Here is a 17,252-nt window from a genome sequence, read left to right on the forward strand (position 1 = left end):
TCTATATAGATTACTTTTATGCGGGCTTTTGCGGGCGGGAGCGGGACAAAACATGAATGTCGCGGGCGGGACCAGATAAGATTTGCGGGAGCGGGCGGGCGCGGGACAGAATCTTGCGGGAACGGGCGGGAGCGGGACTGAAAAATCCATCCCGCGCAGGTCTCTAGATGGAAGCTCCCCGTCTGCGGTGGGCTCTGTTGTGTGGTGGGCTTTGAGCCTGCAGTGGCTGCACTAGATGTCATTAATTCAGGGCAGACACACTGCAGACACCTCTTTCCAATGTCCCATCCTCATATCAGGTAAGTCCCTTAGTCCCCCATTTGCTCCGATCCAGAACAATGATTTTATAATCTCATCGTTGAATGAAGTCTGATAGGCAAGCTGGCAAAAACGAAGCGTATAGTCTCCAAATGAATGCTCTTCCCTGTATTGCAGTTGCTTAAGAGCATAACTGTGACAAATACATCATACAAAAAATATTACTTGATGGGTCTGTATAGCAGGGTTCCTCAAATATTGCCCTGGAGGGCCAATGTGCTGCAGAGTTTAGCTCCAACCCTGATCAAACTCACCTACCTGTGATTTTCTAATGATCCTGAAGACATTGATTAGCATGCACAGATGTGTTTGATTAGGGTTAGAGCTAAACTCTGCAGGAAAGTGGATCTCGTGGGCCAGATTTGAGGATCCCTGCTGTATAATTATCTTTAGAATCTATAAACTCAGAGCTCAGTGCTTTTTCATGGTACACAGCAAAAACCCTAGTGTTAAATAAACACTCTCATGCCTAATTTCACAGACAACAGTTAAAATGAATAAAAAGTTTTCCTTTTGTTGTTGTTGTTGAAAACAATGTTGTGTAAATGGGTTTTGAGTTGTGTTTTGTACATAGGAGTAATTTGCGGGTGGGACGGGTGGGACATGTCCCCACCACTTTTTGAAAGCCGCTGAAAAAATATTTGACCATAAAATAAGTGAATTTGTCAACGTCCCATACAAATTAACTTATACATACGGCATATTTCCTGCTTCTAGGTGCCTTTTGAGTGCATCTAGTAAAGGGAATCGCACAATGTATATGGTTGCCATGACTATCATGACTATTTCACGCACTGGTTACTTATCTGTCATAAAAGCGCTTTTGTAGATAATATTTTTTATTTTATAATTTTTTTTCTATGTAATATTTAAAGATGATGTAACCCCCTCCTCTGCAGGATAGTGGTTTTCTGGGAACGATGTTGATACTTTTCTACGTATATATAGTCCTGTACAGTGGCGTCATGCACTTATTATTTTTGAGGGGGCACAAGTGAAGGTGGTGGGGGGGATTGGGGGCTCTTCATGTTTGTCATGTGACACACAACAGCCACGATAGCACTGTATAAACTGGGTTATGTTTTGAGGCTAACGTTTTATTTAATTTTTCCTTTTTATTTGAAATTTTCCCAAACGTGTTAACTATATCATGAAATATCTTGATTCTCAAATATGTGTACGTAAATGCATTTTGCACCTTTATAGATCATGTTAGGTGATCTATAATGGCGATGGGCAAAGTAACCTAATGTTAGTGAGATCTATTAACTACGCATAAAACCCATCTTTTTACTTAAGTACCAGATATGGGTGTCATGCCATAACATATTTTTAATATGACTGACTTTGTATTTAACGTGAATTTAATAAGAACATCGTAAGTCACTAATTATAACACTTTCATTGTACATAAATACAGCAAAGAACATTTAGCATACATTATCATTAACATTTTCACTGACTTTAGTCTAGCTAGAGTTGAAGCACTCTCAAAAACTCCCATTATAATCACTGAAGCTGTTTACACTGTGAAATGACTATCTTACTTGCATTCCTACGCACATCTGCACTTTGTTGTTTATGATGAGAGAATTCGCCAGAGAGCAGAATTCAGTCAGCGAGCGCAAAACACAGGCGTTTCAGCGATGACCCATCAGAACGCCTCTGATTGGCCATTGCATTCATAAGCTCAACAGAATCGTGTGTGAAACGCGTTTGGCTCAGCGCCAGCCAAAGCACGGATGCACAATTGAATTCAGCAGTTGGTGATGTGCCGCACAGAATCAAATATAACAAATATTATTTGCCTATTTTTTTGTCTTTTGGAAGCTGCATTCAAAATACACTTGGCTCAAAAATCTGAATGGGCATGACGCCTCTGGTCCTGTGTTTGTTCCTTTCTTTGTCAGATCTTGTTATTGTTACAGTGATTGTTCTGTGTATCATGTACCCCTGTTTGCAATTATATCCAGCTCTTTTCTTTTCTTTCTTTTACTTTCTGACACTAACCAGATTCTTATTTAATTTTTTTTATTCTTTCCTCCACAGGCAGATGTCATGCAGCGTCACATAATTCATGCAGTCAGCATGACAGGAAACCCCCCTCATATCTCAGAGAGATACTCAGTAGAACTGAGAGAATTAATCAGACAGATGCTCAGCCGTGACCCTAAAGACAGGCCTTCAGTTGAAGAGATTCTAGCAAAACCATTCCTGGAAGATGCAGAGAACAGAAACAGCAGAACTCCACAGGCACTGCTACAGAGTTTCATTAAGTCTATCAACACCTTTGATAAGGCCTACAACAAGCACTATAAAGACCTTGAGGCCTTAGTTAGTGAGTGGGGAAGAATAACAGATTCGATGGAGTCTGCACATTACAGCGCCACAGCCGGCAGTCTGTCAGGTTCAGTGATTGGAGCAGCTGGAGGAATCACTGCATTAGTTGGTTTAATTTTGGCACCGTTCACTCTTGGTGCATCTCTGATTGTTACTGGTGTCGGTGTTGGAGTTGGAGTTGCAGGTGGAGTAACAGGTGCTGCCTCCACCATTACTAATACTGTACAACAAAAATCGTTCAGAGAGAGCCTTGAACAAATTCAGCAAAAGTATAAATATGTAAGCGAACCTATTCTCACACCGCTGAATACACTGAGAAAGGTACTGAGAAAAATCACAAAGTTCAGTTTTTTTTTTGGCACCTCAACTTTTGACAATGTACAAATATCATGCAATTTAGACAAAAGAAATATGTTGTGTGCCACACAACTCATGAATTTAGGTCTGTTGGCAAATGTTAGCAGAATTGCTACTCAGACTGCAAGAGTAGGACGAGTAGTAGCAGAAGCAGTCTCAGGTGTGTTAAGTGGACTACTAGTCATACTTGATGTCGCCTTCATAGTGATGGATTCTGTAGACATTCACCAGATGAGACAGGGACAAGTAGATGATCCAGAAAAGGTCACATCCAGTGTTCTCAAATCCATTGCAGAGATGAGGAGAACACATAATGAGCTTTGCGATGTCCAGAAGGAAATGCAGAAAACAAGAGAGGAACTAAAAGACTATATAGAATTGGCCAAGGATGACAGGGAAATAGACAATGATTTAAATAGTTTAAACATATAGATATGATTTAAGTCCGAGAATCAGGAAACCTCCTATATTGCTCTGAAACCAGAATTCATGTGTGTAGCATGAGGTTGAGTTTTTGTGATTATATCAAGTTAAGTCACCTTTTATATATTTTATATAGCGCTGTTTACAATAGAAATTTTACAAAACAAAGCAGGTTTACAATGATAACAGGAAAAACTATGCAACAAAGTTAGAAAAAAAAGTGCCATTGTTCAGCTTGAGTCAGTTCAGTGTTGACTCATGTCCATTGTAAAGATCTTCAATTATTAATTGATTTGATTTAATCTATTCAGTAGCTCTGGAGAAAACAGCGATGTCATAGTCCATTCAGTTCAGTTCTCATATAATAGTGTCAATGCAGTCAGATCAATAATATAGTTGAATAGTAGGTGTCCACAACTAAACAAGCCAGAGGCGACAGTGGCAAGGAACTCAAACTCCATTAGGTGACAGAATGGATAGGAAACAAACAAACAAACGATAGATAGATAGATAAAATAACATAACATAACATAACATAAAAATGATATAGCAGATACTATATATCCATTATATACAAGTGTTTTCTATTACATAGAGCTGTAGGTTTGTTTGTGAATTAGCTTTTATGGATTACTTATTGGTGTGTGTTTTATAATTGTTTTTAGTGATTTGTGGATAATTAATACACTTTACCAATGTAATAATTTCTGTCTATTGTGTTATGTTCTGTTTTGGTTTCGTTTTCACTTTGTTTGCTCTGTTTCTGTTTGCCTTTCTTTATAAATTAGTTCCATTGGTTACGCATTCACTCTGTAGTTTGTTGCTATGGTTAATCATTGATTATCAGATACTGTTCACCTTGTTTTTATATCCCTCAAGGTGGTTGGTTCTCATTAACATCAGTGTTGAGTGTGTATTACGGTTATCTAGGGATGTGCCAAACGAGGCTTCTGAAGCAGTGAGGCTTTTACAGCAAACTGCATTTGTGCTTCGAAGTAGAGACCTGCGCGGGATGGATTTTTCAGAAGTGTGAAGTAGAAGACTAGGCAAGCTTTGGGGCAACTATCATGTCATACAACTGCGTCTTTAACGGACCGCTCTGTCGCATAGTTACACGCACCAGGGCTGGCGCCAAGGAGGGGCATTCGCGGGTCTTGACCCCCCAAAAGACCCCCCTCCAAAAATGAATGGCCAAACAGATGTTTATAAAAGTTCACATTGTTGTTGCAGATAAAATATAACGCTGATAGCATTAAATACATGTTTTTTACCAGGTAAAATTTTGATTATTAGTAACTCAAGCCCCTTTATCTAAAGCTCTCTACTGGTGCGTTCAAGTCATGTTGGGTAGACATGACTTATGTAGAAAAGTTAAATTGCCCTCTTGTTCCGACCAAAGTGACTTGAACGCACATGACGTCGTAATTACGACTTCTCAACTCATAAATATGAATTTCCCAGCAGGACTTGAATGCACCATTAACCGGTCGGTCGTGCACATCCACCATGTTTGTAGTTTTTTAACACTTTATTCGTGTTTGTAGTTCTGAACCAAATCCTTCGCCAAAGTGCAATGGATTGTGGGTAATATTAGCAATTAGAGTGTGCACGGATCCACTCTTCAAAAATCTATGTGAAATAATAGACGATGCAAGATGATGCCGCATGGAGTTTCCACATTTCACTGTATTTTGCAAAATAAAGACTTCCTGTTCTTTATTTTTACTCGCATCAGACTTTTTGAGGAAGCACTTTTATTATTTTTGGGAACAGTGGTTGAGCCCGCAAGGTGTTTTAATTTACATTCAGACAACAGTCCTTCACACACAGGCTAATTGTTTTTATTAGTAGTCTTTCAAATTAGCAATAATACACCACGTTAAAGCTACATACATATAGGCATGGCCGATATAATTATAACATTGCACTAAATGAATATGGGACAGCGCAATCGAAGTGCTTTGTGTTAGGTAACAAAGCTTCATTTGTCACGTGTCCGATAATTATATCGGCCACGTGACAGCCTCATTTCAAGCAATGCTCTGGAACACTATTTCAAAGGCACTAGTGTGTCGAAAACTCGAGACGAGTCGATCTACCTCTAGTGTTATCTCCTATACGGAGTATCTCGGCTGAGATGTTAAACGGATCGCGATAGAATTGGGGAAGGAGTGTATCACTGACAGGGAAACTGACTTTAGAAAAGTATGTTGTTTTCTTTTCATCTTGACTCTGTATAATGCATATTAAAGTATGGTGCGTTCAAGTCATGTCAGATAGTTTGTATTTACGGGTTGAAAGCACATTAACGCCACCATAAAGTCATTATTATGAGCGTGAAACTCGAAATTTTCTTTAAGCCCAGAGTTTCCGAGTTGGGGGCGTGTCAGTGAGAAACATGGCGGAATCGATGGATGCAACGTCTGTTGTTGACAGTACATTTTTGTTGAAACTGACAGTTTAGTTGTCCTATAAACTTAAATTGGTCATGTTCTTGTTATATGCAGCAAGTTAATGAAATGCCAAAAAAAATAATAATATAATTTCTATCATTTCTGTACCTATTGGTGAGAAAACGTTTGATTTGCCATGTTGCATTCATTAACAGCTTTTTTTTTTATATCTGTATTTTTATAGCGTTTGTTGATGCTGATGTCTGGAACATGACAGAGAGAGAGAGAGACAGAGAGTGCAAAAGTAAAATATAAACCACACTACTTATAGGTATTATATATGACAGGATTGTAATATAACAATTAATAACAAGTTTTTGTACGATACAGCTTAAAGTGGCTTCATAAATTATTAAAAAATAATAAAAACGCAAAACACACCTGATGCAAATTTTTTGCTCTTCATTTTCCATAAGAAAATGACACACAACCATGCTGTATTTTCTGGTAATTTATTAAAAGAAGGTACACCGCCATCTTGTGCCGACGAAAGTGACTTGAACGCAACTGACATCGTAATTACGGCTTGTCAACTCGTAAGTACAAACTTCCCAGGAGGACTTGAACGCAGCAGTAGTGTTTATAAGCGCAGCGCTGCTTTGTTTACAGCGGTTACTAAGGAAATAGTGATGTCCGGGTTCATGAACGAATCGTTCTTTTGAAGTGGCTCATTTGAATGAACCGGTCGAACCAGTTCATTCACCAAATCTGACTGAATTGTTCAAAACAGTTCACATCTCAAGTCAGCAAGACCCACAATTTTCTAAAGTTTCTCAATTTCAGACATGCCTGACAGTCCCTACGACTCTAAATAAACCAATATCCCGGAGTATATATCACTCCTGTAACTGAGAGAACCGATGAGCACGAGCAGCTGATATACTGAGCATGTAGTACCGAATGAACGGTACTGCTACAGCGGAGTCAACAGTTCTCGAATCACCAGTACACTGAACCGAGAACCGCTTCTTTCGGACACACTGAGAACCATTTCTTTAGGACACGTTCAACATATTGAGAACTGATGAGCTGGAGATACTGAGCATGCGTGAAGCTACCACTGTCTAGCTGTGCTGATATTAATTTATGAGCGTGAGTGAGGGTGCGAATTTGATGAAATGAAGTTTATTTAATAACAGATAAAACTGGAACTGGACTTCTCATCACTACTATGTAATCAGAGTGTGGCTGTGTTCGAAATGGCATACTAACATACTGCCTACTGCCCAGTATACAGTGTATACTGCCTACTGTTTTTTTTTAAGAATAGTGTGTGAAACAGTATACAATAAGCAACAAAATGTTTCAAAGTAGTATGCTACAGTGTTATTGTAACCAACTTGACACATTTATATCAATGAAAAGGAGGACAAATATCTACTGAGCTCTCCAAATATGTATAAATGTCTGTTTATAATGGTATTTGGAGTCTTGGGTTTGAGGTCTCACACTAAACATAAAAAAAATTGTGTTTATGAAATATGTCTGCACTTGTATGCAATTCAGATCTTAATTGAGTCACGAACTGCTTGAATAAGGCACATACACAGTGATGTTTTAACATATATATATTTATTTAATATATTCACTGCTTGTTTTCTGTTTATTTTCACTTTAACTGCATTGCAATATGCTTGCAAACATTTTCACATATTCAAAAAAAAAAAAAAAAAATCATAATATAAAAAAAAAAATTTCAGTTGAGTACAATGTACAATGCAGCCCTTAACAATAAAGCTGCCAATCAACAATAACAATTGAATAAAGAAAAAAAAATAGTCCAAACATGACTAAAAAAAAAATTAAAATAAAAAAAAAAGATATATATGTTCCCTCCTGGTGGAATGACCTGCCCAACTCAATCTGAACAGCTGAGTCCTTGGCCATCTTCAAGAATCGGCTAAAACACATCTGTTCCATCTTTATTTGACCCTCTAACTCTAGCACTCTCTATTCTAATTCTATTCTTAAAAAAAATAAAAAAACACTTGTCCCTTTTAGACTTGCACTCTATTCATTTGCTGCTTATTTTCTTAAATAAACAACAACACTTGCGTTCTAATCTTTTTATATTCTATCTGTTTTCTTTTAATTTATTATACAGTTAACAAAAGCAAAAAGACATCTAACACTAGTATGCTCTATTCTTTTCCTATTCTATCTGTTTTATTTTTATGTATTATATTATTTAAAAAAAAACCTTGCTATGTGTACTGCATTAAGCTAACTGAGACTTGTTAAAGCACTTGTATATCATTGCTCTTTTGTTGATTTTGATTTCTTCCATTGTCCTCATGTGTAAGTTGCTTTGGATAAAAGCATCTGCTAAATGACTAAATGTAAATGTAATATATATATATATATATATACCGAGAATTTGTTTGACTCAGTTCAGTAAATATGAGTGTATGAATGCCTACAGAGTCCTCGCCGGAATGAACGATGGTCACACCAGATATATTGTGGCCAGCCTAAGGCACACCTGTGCAATAATCATGCTGTCTAATCAGCATCTTGATATGCCACACCTGTGAGGTGGATGGATTATCTCGGCAAAGTAGAAGTGCTCACTAACACAGATTTAGACAGATTTGTGAACAATATTTGAGAGAAATAGGCCTTTTGTGTACATAGAAAAAGTCTTAGATCTTTGAGTTCAGCTCATGAAAAATGGGGGCAAAAACAAAAGTGTTGCATTTATAATTTTGTTCAGTGTATATATACATTGCGTAAATTAATCTCTTTTGCAACTAACAGGAATATATCACTTGGCCAGTGAGTTATATCAATATTTTTCAAACATTTGATTATACTTACTTGTTTACAGTTTTGCATTTTAATCTAACATGCCATCTTACCATGCTTTATTAAAGCATTAATCTCATTAAATTGTGATACCTTTCTCTGAACGCGTAAAGCAATGGTTAAACTTGAAAAATGTTTAAGGTTTGTGTAACTAATGTGTTAGCAAGAGCTGTGCATGCAGCGACTGACACTAAGCTATGGTCTTTATCATCCTTCTTAGGGAGCCTGCCTCCTGTGGAAAAATGAGATTGGAGAACATTTTTGACACATTTTTGTTTTGATTTTGATGTTTGTTTTTTGATCATTGTACTGTTGAAAGACCCACATTCGCCCATTATAAGATTCCTAGCAGGGACAGTCAGGTTTAGATTTGTATATCTATTGGTACCCATGATCTGTTGGAATCCATGATGCCACGTATCTAAACAAGATGTCCAGGACCTCCGGCAAGAAAAATAGGCCCACAACACTAAAGATACAGAAGTATATTTCATTGTACACATGGGGTACTTTTTTATCCCTGTGTTCACCAAACCCATCGAGTGTTTGCTGCTAAAATGCTTTAATTTAGTTTCATCTGAGCATAAAATACAGTCCCATTTCACGAGTTCACACTTACAGATAATCAGATTGAGCAAATAATGCTAAATGAGTTATTTGAATGTGCACCTCTCAAACTTTGTGTCGTACAACTGAGTATGCTGGAGTTTTTGGATAAGAGTAGATAATTTTTCCTTGAAACTATCCCAAACAACTTGTCATGATGTAAGTCCTGTTTAATTAATTAATTATTGTTTTTGTTTGCTCAGGATTTTTGACCCTGAGACTCAATATCATTCTATATTATATATTAGAAATAGTTTAGTTAAGTTAATGAAGAGTTGTTTAGTGTTATGAGAACATTTGCCATTCTCACGCTGGTTTTACCAATGTGGTTTTATACATAGGAGATAACAAAATAAAGAAGTAAAGAACAGCATCTTTAAACAGGTTTGTATACTCCTGTGATAGGGTAATATTCAGTTCGTTTATCTTATGTGGCATGATTTGCTAGGCGATTCTTCCTATTGAAATGTTGTGAAATGTTGTGTAATGTGTGACCCCCTTGATGCCAATCCGTTGTGTAATGCTCACACAACAGCACTTAGTGGTACTCTGGACAGTCATGTAGTGTGAGAAAAACAGCGATCCGATGACTTTGAAAGTCATGTAGTGTGTTCCTGGCATTAGTTTCTTATTTTATTTTAGTAGATTTCATCAAAGGCTGTGGCTGGACATCAGTTGTAGGGGATTTTGCTGTGTTGTAATATGAAACAACGTCTCAGTCTGCGAAATAATTCAATTCAATTCAATTCAAGTTTATTTGTATAGCGCTTTTCACAATACAAAACGTTGCATAACATCTTTACAGAAAATTAAGTTTCTACAATATATTTAGTAGTAGCTTGTCAGTGGTTACTATGTCAAATTGATGTACATACATATGGCAGAAATGTAGGGTAAAATGCAGTTAATGACGTAATCAAACAGACGATGAACACTATTAACAGCAATGATTATGGGATTACAGGATGTCAATCCCATGGCAGCAACAGACAAACAAATAGAGACATAATTAGCGTAGCTGCTGTTCCAACCAAGCAAAAATGATTTGTTAAACCCAAGCTAAGGAATAATAATGTGCATTTGATCAGATATAACTGCAGTAAAAGCTTATGAGATGCATTATTCGAATGCTTGGCCAAAGAGATGTGTCTTTAATCTAGATTTAAACAGGGAGAGTGTGTCTGAACCCCGAACGTTATCAGGAAGGCTATTCCAGAGTTTGGGAGCCAAATGTGAAAAAGCTCTACCTCCTTTAGTGGACTTTGCTATCCTAGGTACTACCAAAAGTCCAGAGTTTTGCGACCTTAGGGAGCGTGATAGATTGTAGCGTGGTAGAAGACTAGTTAGGTACGCAGGAGCTAACCCATTAAGGGCCTTATAGGCAAGTGATACTATTTTGTAACTGATATGGAACTTGATAGGTAGCCAGTGCAGAGACTGTAAAATTGGGGTAATATGACCATAATTTCTTGACCTGGTAAGGACTCTAGCCACTGCATTTTGGACTACCTGTAGCTTGTTTATTGAAGATGCAGGACAACCACCTAGCAGTGCATTACAATAGTCCAGTCTAGAGGTCATGAATGCATGAACTAGCTTTTCTGCATCAGAAACAGGTAACATGTTTTTTTAGCTTGGCAATGTTTCTAAGATGGAAGAATTCTTTTTTTTTTTAACATGGGAAATATGATTTTCAAAAGACAAGTTGCTGTCTAATATAACACCCAGATATTTGACTGCAGTGGAAGTAACAGTGCATCTGTCTAGTTGCAAATTGTAATTCAAGAGATTCTGTGTACTGCTTTTTGGTCCAATAAATAATATCTCTGCCTTATGCAAATTCAATAAGATTATTTTTTTTTGTACTTTTACATTTTTAATACACTCTGTTAGCTTAGATAATTTAGAAGTTATAAGATCAAATAAAACTAGCAATGAGATGCAGCCTTGGTCTGACGCAAGAAGCAAGGGCCTATGAAATTCTTCATAGAGATGAAGAGGAGCACAATTGAGCAGACACAACTTCTTCAAAAATTTTAGGCATAAACGGAAGATTTGAAATGGGTCTGTAATTTGCCAGTTCATTAGGATCTAGTTGTGGTTTCTTAATAAGAAGCTTAATAACAGCCAGCTTGAATGGTTTTGGGACGTGACCTAAAGATAACGATGAGTTAATAATATTGAGAAGCGGTTCTTCTGCTACAGGTAACAACTCTTTCAGTAATTTAGTAGAGATGAAGAGGAGCACAATTGAGCAGACACAACTTCTTCAAAAATTTTAGGCATAAACGGAAGATTTGAAATGGGTCTGTAATTTGCCAGTTCATTAGGATCTAGTTGTGGTTTCTTAATAAGAAGCTTAATAACAGCCAGCTTGAATGGTTTTGGGACGTGACCTAAAGATAACGATGAGTTAATAATATTGAGAAGCGGTTCTTCTGCTACAGGTAACAACTCTTGCAGTAATTTAGTGGGTACAGGATCTAACAGGCATGTTGTTGGTTTAGATGCGGTGATAAGTTTATTTAGCTCTTCCTGTCCTATATTTGTAAAGCACTGCAGTTTATCTTTTGGTGCGATGAATGAAGCTAAAGTAATAGACGCTGTAGAATCTAAATTTGTTATTGTATTTATGATGTTATCTATTTTATCAGTGAAGAAATTCATAAAGTCATTACTATTAAACTGTGAGGGAATATTTAGATCGGGTGGCATCTGGCTATTTGTTAATCTAGCCACTGTGCTAAATAAAAACCTTGGATTGTTTTGGTTATTTTCTATGAGTTTGCGGATATGCTCGGACATACTGTTTTTCCATGCAATTCTAAAAACTACCAAGTTAGTTTTTCTCCATTTGTGCTCAGGATCAGGTTTCTTTCTTGAGAGAATGGGTATTACTGTTGTACCATGGCGCTGTCACACCCAAGGACTGTTTTGTTTGTGTTTTCCTCCCTCACATGCTCCCCATTACCCAGTTTCTCCCTTGATTACGTTCATTGATTTCCAGGTGTTCCCCATTTGGTTCTGAGTTTATTAGCCCTGTGTTTTCCCATGTCCAGAGTCTGGTATTGTTCGTCTTTCCCCTCTGCTACGTGTGCGGTCTTTGTACCATTGGATGTTTATTAAAGACTGTTTGTTTGAAGCCTACTCCACGTCTCCTCGTTCCATCACAGTAGCAGCAGCTGAAGTGTGACAGAATACCGGACCAAAAAAAGAAAAGGATGACAGCAGCTGAGGAGCAGCTGTGGCGTTTGCAGCAGGGCAGTCGGAGGTTGGAGCGATTTGTGGAGGAATTTCTCGAGCTTGCGAACCGGATGAGCTGGCACGACGCCACTCTAGGTGTGTGTTTCCAGCTGGGGCTTGACGACGTGACTGTCCACTGCGATCTTCCCAGGTGTGATTTTCCGTTGATCGAACTGGTTAATCTCATGCTTTATTTAAACAGTTCCGATTTTGAAGTGGAAGAAATAAAGGAAAATTCAGTCTCGTCGTCTGGAGTTCGCCACGTCTCCCCAGCACACCCCTCACCAGGAACCCCCACATACTGTGGAATATTTTTATTAATCAATATATGAACTAATCAAGTATAATCAATGTGAATCTAGCTATTTATGTATCAAGTTATTCTACTATTATAATCAGGTATTTGCCTGTGTGTAGAGGCCTGCATGAGAATGGAATGTGCAGACATTACAAAACTGCAGTATATGGTGAAGCTGCACATCCTATTTGGACATTAGACAAAATATATGATGGGGCCTCTTTAGTCATGGAACATAAATTGGGGCCTCCTGTCTGCTTCTGGGTGGCAGGCTGGAGAAACAGCCAAAAGAGTTGATAAGCAATAACCATATGTACGAAATGTATTGAACATGCCTTCGGGAAGCACTGTATAAAAGAGAGTACAGACACAGACTCGATAGATTGTTCTGCAGAGCTTTCTCGGTTTTATTGTCTCTAAATAATAAAATCTAAATTCTGGCATCAAAACCCCAATACTTTAAGAATGATTCCCCACAGCAGTGGCAGAAGCCACCACAGTCACTGCGTGTGTGTGCCACTGTGTGTATGCCACTGTGTGTGTCACTTTGTGTGTGCCACTGTGTGTGTGTGTGTGTGTGTGAAGAGAAAGTTTGCCAGAAAACACTACTCATTTAGTCAGCTGATAGGCTTGATTCCCTGTGGCAGCATAATAATAATAATAATAAATATCAATTACATACATAATGCAGATTCTTTGAGTTTTCAGAGCTCGTAAACATACAATTCATAGGAGGACTTGAATGCACCATATGGTTCTAATATGCATCCACACTTTAGCACGATAGGCCTATTGCATGAACAAAAGGGCTCTAACTGCACAATGTTGCCCTGAGGCAACAAACAAAACAAAAACACAGTTTCAGTATATAAATAAAAACAAAATAAGTATTTTAATAGTCATACATACTTATTTACATATTGATGCACATGCATATATTTTTTTTTAAATATAAAGATATTTCATTTTAAACATGTTAAATAGTGCTATTTATCTTACCAATTTGTGGCACTGTATCCCATGCAGCTTTGCTTCCTAAAATGACTGCTCCATCCCCAAACAAAAGGCTACACCCACTTCAGCCCATCATTTTATTGAACAGACATGTCAGGTGATATTATATGTATATATTTTTTTATTTAAAAAATTAAAGGGGGGGGGGGTGAGGCCCAAAAAAGTGGTTTGTTGCCTGAGGGCAAGACTATGCACCAGTTTGGAGAACATTGTTAATAAAAAAGCAAACAAGACTTGTAATATTTTCCACAGATATACAGTTGTTGATTACTGAATAAATGGTTTGTACACTCTTGTGCATTAGTTGTTTATATTTTTCTGGTTAATAAAAAAAAAAAAAAAGAAGAAGAAGAACCGGCACGCACTGCTTTGATTTGCTTAGCGCTGCATGAAGTCGATCACACCTATTGGTACTACAACATGATCACTGTACCACCTGACCGCTGCAGTGTCGCCATAGAGGCCCTGTCCCAAATGGAACACTTCATGTGCACTTGCTGTCTTACGGACTTACAATGGCCACCGCGTGCACATGTCCGTTAAGTCCACGAGACCTTAGGGTGTCCTCAGACCTTAGACTCAGAGGAAGACTGCGAGGGTTTAGGCTGCCATTTGGGACAGGGCCAGAAACGCACAATCCTCTCGTAATTAGGCTACCTTAATAATTATGACATGGTGTGAATGCAGCATTCAGCTCGTCCAACCCCAATCAAACACACCTGAACAAGCTAATCAAGGTCTTCCAGTCTGATTACTAGAAAGCTACAGGCAGGTGAGTTTGATCAGGGTTGGAGTTGACCTGATCTCCTTGGATCTTTAAAACCCCATTATACAGAGCTTGATATTGCAGCAACACGTTTAGTTGTTTTAGTTTTGCGCGTGTCGCTGTCTGCTTTTCCTGACGCACCAATACAGCGCATTTTTCAGCAGAGATCATTGTGAGATTGCAAGTTGGGAGAATGACAGCTCGAGTGTATTTCTCATTAATTGCTGTTTTATCGTGTCTGTTCGGATACTTGAGCATAACAGAAGCTACTCATGGACAAACCACAGGTGAGAAGATCTGTTGACTTCATTACGCAGCCTGAAGAAATGCAGAAATAAGTGACACACAGTATTTGGATCTTTAAAACCCCATTTTAACCCCATATTGCAGCTACACGTTTATGTGGTTTAGTTTTGTGCGCTTTGCTGTCCGCTGCGCCTGATGTACCAATTCAGCGCATTTTCCAGCAGAGATCATTGTGAGATCGCAGGTCGGGAGGATGACGGCTCGAGTGCATTGCTCGTTGATTGTGCTTTTATCGTGTCTGTTCGGATACTTGAGCATTACAGATGCTATTCAAAGACGAATCACAGGTGAAAAGATCTGTTGAATTCATTACACAGCCTGAAGAAATGCAGAAATAAGTGACTTTCAGTCTTTGAATGTAGGATTTGGAGTTAGAAGGTTTTAAAACATTTGATTTGAAGCAGATAAATGTCAAATTTGTATTAAGGTTTCAGACCCATTACAAAACCCCTGATTTACAAGTGCTGAAACCACACTCCCTGGCTTCCCCTAATGATCCTCTAGTGGACGGTTACTGTCCGGTGAAGCTGACGGTCTTGCCGTCCCGTCGAGGATGTTCTTCTGATACCGACTGCTCTGGAGGACACAAATGCTGTCGATTTGACAGTCGGCCTGTTTGCGTGCTGCTTGTTTCCAGTGAGTTTCAGTTAATAATGGATGCTAGCGCACCCCCCCCCCCCCCCGACACGTAACGCACGCGCGCATACACAGTGATGCTTTCTGTCATGTGTCTGTATAACAGCAAAGCCAGGAGAGTGTCCACCCCTATCATCTGTAAGAAGATTGTGTACCTGGTCCTGTACTCGTGACTCTAACTGTCCCAACAATGAGAAGTGCTGCAGCAATGGATGCGGACGTTACTGTACGGCTCCATGTACAGGTATTTGTTATAATATTTTGATTGTTGATTAAATGATACATTTTGCCTTTTGTTATTCTTCTCAAAGGAAGTTAGAATTCATCCTATAGGATGGTTTTAAACACAGGATTGCTTTACAAAATAAAGAGCAATAATACTTAGAATATAATTCACTTTGTTAAAACTTGCTATTCATGCTTTCAGTGTTTCATGCTGTATATTGAAGTGGCATACTGTCTATATGCACAAACTAAAGCTGATTATGTGTCCATGCAGTGAAGCCAGGTCAATGTCGCAACCGGCAGGACATTCCACTGTCTGCTGAAAGCTGTTTCCATGACGGCCAGTGTCCTGCCACACAGAGATGTTGCCCAACCACAAGCGGCCGTGCATGCAGTGAACCAAGCGGTCAGAGAAGCAGTTATGGTCAGGGAAGCGGTCAAGCAAATGTTCAGGCAAGAGGTAAGGGAAGCGGTTATGGTCAGGCAAGTGGACATTCAAGTGGTCAGGGAAGCGGTCAAGGAAATGGTCAGGGAAGCAGTCAAGGAAATGGTCAGGGAAGCGGTCAAGGAAATGGTCAGGGAAGTGGTCAAGGAAGTGGTCAAGCAAGCATTCAGGGAATGGTTTATAGTCAGGCTAGTGGTCAAGCACATGGTCAGGGAAGTGGCCAGGCAAGCCTTCAAGGAAATGGTCAAGGAAGTGGTTATGGTCAGGCAAGCGGTCATGGAAGTGGTCAAGGAAGCAGTCAGTCAAGCCGGCAAGGAAATGATCAGGGAAGCGATCATGGTCAGGCAAGCGGTCATGGAAGTGGTCAAGGAAGCAGTCAGGCAAGCCGGCAAGGAAATGATCAGGGAAGCGATCATGGTCAGGCAAGCGGTCATGGAAGTGGTCAAGGAAGCAGTCAGGCAAGCCGGCAAGGAAATGATCAGGGAAGCGATCATGGTCAGGCAAGCGGTCATGGAAGTGGTTAAGGAAGCAGTCAGTCAAGCCGTCAAGGAAATGGTCAGGCAAGTGGTCAGGCAAGCATTCAAGGAAATGGTCAGAGAAGCGGTCAGGCAAGCAGTCAGGGAAGCGGTTATGGCCAGGGAAATGGTCAAGCATATAGTCAAGCAAGCCGTCAAGGAAATGGTCAGGGAAGCGGTCAGGCAAGCGGTCAAGCAAGCAGTCAAGAAAGTGGTTATGGCCAGGGAAGCGGTCAGGGAAATGGTCAAGCAAGCAGTCAGGAAAGCCGTCAAGGAGACGGTCAGGGAAGCGGTTATGGTCAGGGAAATGGTCAGGCAAGCATTCAAGGAAGTGGTCAAGCATATAGTCAAGCAAGCAGTCAGGCAAGCCGTCAAGGTGATGGTGAGGGAAGCGGTTATGGTCAGGGAAGCGGTCAGGGAAGCAGTTATGGTCAGGGAAGCGGTCAGGCAAGCCGTCAAGGAAATGGTCAGGGAAGTGGTCAGGCAAGCGGTCAAGGAAAGG

General features: G+C 39.3%; 3 protein-coding genes across 3 annotated transcripts in view; 2 read left to right on the plus strand and 1 right to left on the minus strand.

The window, feature by feature from the left end:
* LOC107700953 (serine/threonine-protein kinase Nek1-like) overlaps nt 1-4,035 on the plus strand; it is an 11,907-nt gene extending 7,872 nt beyond the window's left edge. Inside the window, exon 10 of the mRNA XM_016502831.1 lies at nt 2,368-4,035. Within this exon, the coding sequence (XP_016358317.1) occupies nt 2,368-3,447 (1,080 nt within the window). The 3' untranslated portion in view covers nt 3,448-4,035. The remainder of the gene's footprint in view (nt 1-2,367) is intronic.
* An 11,674-nt stretch (nt 4,036-15,709) lies between these two features.
* Nucleotides 15,710-16,873, plus strand: LOC107700954 (hyphally regulated cell wall protein 1-like; the record flags this gene model as incomplete). The annotated part of the gene is made up of 3 exons (XM_016502833.1): nt 15,710-15,809; nt 16,065-16,676; nt 16,719-16,873. Coding segments are annotated over 3 exons (753 nt in total), but the record flags the coding sequence as incomplete, so codon positions are not given.
* The window catches only part of LOC107700947 (serine-rich adhesin for platelets), a 1,775-nt gene continuing 1,294 nt past the window's right edge, over nt 16,772-17,252 (minus strand). The window contains exons 4-5 of the mRNA XM_016502826.1: nt 17,178-17,252; nt 16,772-17,081 (exon numbers count right to left, since the gene is read on the minus strand). Of these exons, the coding sequence (XP_016358312.1) occupies nt 16,772-17,081; nt 17,178-17,252 (385 nt within the window). The remainder of the gene's footprint in view (nt 17,082-17,177) is intronic.

Source organism: Sinocyclocheilus anshuiensis, unplaced genomic scaffold, assembly GCF_001515605.1.
Source record: "Sinocyclocheilus anshuiensis isolate Anshui unplaced genomic scaffold, SAMN03320099.WGS_v1.1 scaffold1774, whole genome shotgun sequence".
Taxonomy (NCBI): Eukaryota; Metazoa; Chordata; class Actinopteri; order Cypriniformes; family Cyprinidae; genus Sinocyclocheilus; species Sinocyclocheilus anshuiensis.